Source organism: Phanerochaete carnosa (assembly GCF_000300595.1).
Source record: "Phanerochaete carnosa HHB-10118-sp unplaced genomic scaffold PHACAscaffold_24, whole genome shotgun sequence".
In the NCBI taxonomy this organism is placed as follows: domain Eukaryota; kingdom Fungi; phylum Basidiomycota; class Agaricomycetes; order Polyporales; family Phanerochaetaceae; genus Phanerochaete; species Phanerochaete carnosa.
In genome coordinates, this window is record NW_006767651.1 from 1 (window position 1) to 5,356 (window position 5,356).

Genomic DNA, 5,356 nt, shown 5'->3' on the forward strand with positions numbered 1-5,356 from the left:
TCACGTCGCTGTCAGTGCCGTCTTCAACTCTCTCCACTCATCTCTGGTCTAGAACTGCGTCTAGCCCACCGCTCGAGCCCAGCGTCCGACTCTCACACCACCCGTTGCAACTTCCCATGCTGCCATGCGTCCTCTCCTCCCTCGCCTGTCCAGATATCGTTGTTGTGGAGCTAACGGATGACTATGGAAGACTGGGGAAACGGGTTATAAGGGTCCAGGGGTGCTCATACGCGCATCGAGAGCCAGGTTACTAGGTGCGTCATCTTCTCAAGACGTCGACTGTACGTTGATCCTAGAGGTCGAAGCCATAGTGATGAGCGGACTGGGGGAAGGCAGAAGCGGCGCACAGTTGTCGTCAGGGCTGTACACTGTAGGAAGTAGATCCATTTTTTAGCAACGGAGATTCCAATGACCCAGATGATATGATTGGGATATCCAGTACATTTGTGCAACCTCAAAAAAAATGGAAAGTCCAGTACCGGAGAATCCAGTGATTTTGACTGGATACTCCAGTGCGGTGGATAACCCAGCAATATTTCCTTGGGTCTCCACTCATTACACTTCCAATTTTTATCACTGGAACCACTGACCTTGATTCTGAAGCCCCAGTTGGCATGAATCAAGCAAACAGACCGAAAGCCGTGGCCGGGAAGCTCAGGGGACGCTTAAACGTCTGGAAAGGTTGAGCCAGACGCCCTTTGCGACCGTTCTGACCCTAACCCGAGGCCGCCCAGCGCCAAGCGCCCTTGCGTCCGCACAGCTGTCAGTAACCGGCTCAAAAAAATACATAAAAGCAATACAGCATTAACTTGATTACCTGACCTACGGGGCTATGCACTGAAGAAGTCTTGATAAGGAGAACTACTGCAAGAGTCAAAGGTTTTAATGTTTTAGTGCCCCGATTACCATAAATGGCCGTGGCTGTTTTATTTGCACGACCGGCTTGCAGTTCGACCCATACCCCGCACAGGACATGGTGGTTCAGCGCGGAACTCCTACTATGACCACAAAGAGATGGCCAAGGTATGCACACACTTTGTCACCCATACTTTTGCACGCCCGGAGCAATCCTCAGACCAGTTGCCTTCATAGCCAGTGCCTCGTCTCAATCTATTTATCGCCTATGCGCTGCACAGAACAAGATTACACGAATCTCTCACCTTCACAGCTCTCTATCTATTACAACGACTAAAAGCAAGATTCCCCCCTGCGCGAGGCTCATCCGGCCACCGGCTTTTTATCTTCGCTTTCATGCTCTCCTACGAAGTCATTCGCAACGACACATATTTGAACAAGTCATGGTCCATCGTTGGCCAGGACATGTTCACCCTTTGCTAGATCAGCCAGATGGAACGCGAGATGTGCAGTTACCTCGAGTGGCAGCTGAACGTCGAGCCCACCACGCTTATTGAGTTCCAGGAGATGGTGAAGAGAGACTTCAAGAGACCAGGTCCGTATCCCACATACGCTGCTCCCTTGCCAGCTCCTTCTTTTATACCGTCAACCACCCTGTATATAGGCACTGCCTGCACGCCGTTGTTCATCAGCGGCCGTGCCCCCTCAACGTCTCCACCGAAGCCAACACCGCGCCTCCCACGGTGACCCTGGCACCTCAAACAGTGGTCACTTACCTCACGCCGCCATCATCCCCGGGAACTCTGTCTACCCCATGAGGCATTGCATTCGATGTTGACATCGCCGGCATCGTCCGTATCGCCACCGACACCGTCTGGCGTCGAAGATCTCACGACCAAGATCGTGACACCCGCCGGATCGATGCCCATGTCCATGGAGGCAGTGTCACAGACACCTGTTGCAGCACCACTCGCGTGCGCAGCTGATGCCCCAGCCGGTGCGGAGACCGTCCGCAAAATGCAACCTGTTCGCCTTCGCGACCCCGATCGAATGGTAGACGCACCCCGCTCTATCTTTATCACGCCGAGAGCAGAGGAGGGCTCGAAGTGTAACCTTGCTTGCATGCAAGCTTCGCGGCGATACCTGCCCACACTTGTTGTCCTCTTTCCCGCTGCTGCTAATTATTCTCTGTGCTTTTCATCGTTGCTCTCTTGCAGGTGCTTAATTGCTTTCCTCTTTCATTGATGTCTTTGTTTTGTGCTCCCTCCATGTAGTTGTACTTCATTAGTCTTCATCTTCTACAAATACAGTGCGAGCAGTATTACTGCTACGATCAATAATTCCCCACTTCTCGCGAGTGAAAATGCGACCAACTACACTCTGCACCGTTCGAAGGTCAACCACCACTTGTGACTGCTGCTCGGCACAGTAAGATGTAACTACCTGCGTAGCATCTCGGTTAGTGGTAACGCAAGGTGTTATGACTGCAAGCAGCAGTCGACACCCTTGCAAGTCCCTCCAAAAGCGGCTGCCTTGTGGAAGGTTACATTTGAGAATTTTCTCTAGCCGACCATAGTAGACAGCGCGGCGGTTTTCATTGCCAATGGCAACTTCATACTGTTGTGTTGGTGAGTACCATATGAATATTCAAACCACTGGACTCACTCGAACGTAAGACGCATTGCGCTCATCTGGGTGCTGACGCCTTCGGACAGCAGATGCACATCGTATTATATCTCCGCCATGATGAATCCATACACCACCCCAGAGTGGCATTTGTGTTTGCATGGAACCTTTGATTTGCTTGGTAGATTTGGCAAGAAAAATGCAAAGATAGCGGGCAATACAAATGCGAAGGCCTTCATCAGGTTTATAGTCTATCTGACGTGGTGTTTAGAGGATGCTGAGGGAATCTATAGAGAGTGAGTATTATACAGTGAAACTTGTCGTGGGCATAGCCCTGGCCTCCTATTTTATTTTCATTTTTACCGATTTATTCCACGTTTGTACGACCCTCCAAACGTCGCCGGCACGTTAGCGCCAGTTTACAAGTCCTAGCCGTGCGCCAAAACACCTTGTAAAAGCGCATCACCGACAGGCACGCATCAGCGCATCAGACGCGCCTCTATCGCCGCCGCCTCGTCGCCGCATCACGCTTCCTCGGTGAAAGCCGCACTCCAATCTCCACTGGACATCCGATCTTCGTCGGCCCGACAACATTATACACCATGACACGCCGGCCCCATTTATCTCTGAGTCCGATCGGCAATGGACATCCTATCCCCGTCGGCCCGACAACGTCATACACTATGACACACCGGCCCTCGCCTCTCCGCCAAAGTTCCCTAGATACTAGCAGCTGCCGTAGCACAGTCGCTTATGTAACGCCTGGTCCGTGCGCAGCCTGACTAGTATATAAGGAGTCCCTTTGTCACTACCTAGCCCCATCTCAACCTCTTGGTTAATTGGGCTAGGTAAGCCTTCGTTTGTATCGTAGTATAGTCACTAACACAACTTGGTTAATTGGGCTAGCTGAACAAGCTAACGCATAGTCGCCAGACCTCGTCGGCGCCGCCTTCTGATTAGATCCACGCGGCATCCCTCGTGGTGTGTTAACGCAAGTCCACATTAAAACTGAAGATTAACTCACACTCCTCGTACACATGTTCACCGGCCCTGACATTATCGCTGCTATGCCTCTCCATTGGAAGCTCTGTGCTAAGGTCGTACTTCATATGTAAATGTGCCAGGTTACTGAACTGCTTGACCCGTTCATCGAGATTTCGCCAGGGTTGTTTGCGAGAGAGTAAGGCCTTTTTCAGAAACCCACAGTAGTGCCCCATGTACCAAGACCATGTGGCTGACATGGGGCCACATACACGGATATCTGGGGCTACATGCAGTAGGCCATGAATAGTTAGCACACAGAAGGCAAGCCGTGAGTCTTCATATTGATAATAATACCTGGCAGTATGTTAGAGCTTGTCCTTAAAAAACACAAATCAGAGCACGCACTCTTCATACTTGTGAACCCATGAATCACAGGCATTCTCTAGCCAATCGATCTCTTGGTGTGTCAAGAAGTACTGTAGAGTCACTTTCATAACGGCAACAAGCTCCATAGCATGGTCGTAATACTTGCGATGCTTGAAGCGGCCAGCGAGGAGATGAGGCGCAAGATACATGAACCAAAAGGCATAGGATTCTGCTGTGTAACCCGACCTGTCCTCTGCTATATTGCCCATCTTGCACACAAATGCAGATGGAATCTCCTCGACTGCAGCTAGCGTTTCAGCTCCGATAGCAGACCAAACATTGTTGTCGAGCACATAGCTTTCACAACCTTCATCTAAGTCCTTGAAGTGACCGGTCCAGATATCAAGAAGGTTGGGAATAATATTTTCGGCGAAGAGGTGAAGCCACTCCCAAGGGCAGGAGCGACCGTGGTCGAGTGAGTTGACACGAAACAGTGCAGGGGCTTGCTTAACTCCATAGTGCTGCTGAAGCTGATTGCGATACTTTTTTGTAGTGGCATCAGCAGCCTTTGCAAGAGTTGTAGCGAAACTGTTGTGTGTACAAAGAGGAAGATTGCGGCTATCCCAATGAGTCACCACTGTGTTCTGAGATTGACGAGGATGTGTAATTGGGAGATAGTAGACCTTGTTTCTTCCACTTGCCATACGCCGGCCACGCATCAAACAAGAGCGACATGGACAACGGCTGCTGTGCGCTTTGAGCCCCAGAAATTTCTCGATTGCCAAGATGTTCCCCTCCTTGAAGAGCTGATAAGCATGAAGGGAGAAAATCTCCTGGATAGAGCAGTCAAAGCAATCAACGCCTTGTGCTAGTGTGGCGCATTCTTTGTCAAAGGGTACAAGGAAAGATGCAAGGTCCTTGGGCTGCCGAGGGCCTGGAACAACACTGAGACAAAGTAGATGTTTAAGATGTGTCCGAACAGTGGATGGCAAGCTGTAGATTTTAAGAAGCAATGGTGTTGCTGATGGTCCACCGCGTCGTCGACCAAAGAGGAGGAAGCCGTTGGTACAAAGACCAAAAGCAATATCGTGGGGATCAGAGAAGAAGGCGTGCTTGAGCTCCTCCTCATCAACAACAACCTTAGTGTGCAGCATCTCACGGTATCGCTCTGAGCTGAACACATCTGACACGACATTTGGATCATGAACAAATGTAGAGTGGTATTGAAGCTGCTCGACCATTGAGAGACTCTGGTAGAAGGCGCAAAGTTGAGGAATAAGTGGGATGTAGGTGAATTGGCGATGAGGACGTCCGTTTGGTCTGAATCGCGGCTGGTTGCAGTAAGGACAGATCTGGAGGTCGGCATGCTGCCCCGCATAGTATATGCATGAGTCGACGCAGCAGTCGTACTGCTGTGGCTTGAGATCTGCCAGGAGAGCAGCTTGCCGGTTGGTGACATACCATGAGCTCAGGTCCATCTTGTGTGTAAAGGCCCTGCGAATACTATCAAAAGTCTCTTGAGACA

General features: G+C 50.7%; 2 protein-coding genes across 2 annotated transcripts; both read right to left on the bottom strand.

The window, feature by feature from the left end:
- Positions 1-2,139: 2,139 nt before the first annotated feature.
- Positions 2,140-2,667, bottom strand: PHACADRAFT_107069 (uncharacterized protein; the record flags this gene model as incomplete). Its single annotated transcript, XM_007402096.1, has 2 exons — positions 2,140-2,472; positions 2,521-2,667. Coding segments are annotated over 2 exons (480 nt in total), but the record flags the coding sequence as incomplete, so codon positions are not given.
- An 827-nt stretch (positions 2,668-3,494) lies between these two features.
- On the bottom strand, positions 3,495-4,274 carry PHACADRAFT_59389 (uncharacterized protein; the record flags this gene model as incomplete). The annotated part of the gene is made up of 2 exons (XM_007402097.1): positions 3,495-3,819; positions 3,871-4,274. Coding segments are annotated over 2 exons (729 nt in total), but the record flags the coding sequence as incomplete, so codon positions are not given.
- Between the last annotated feature and the right edge of the window lie 1,082 nt (positions 4,275-5,356).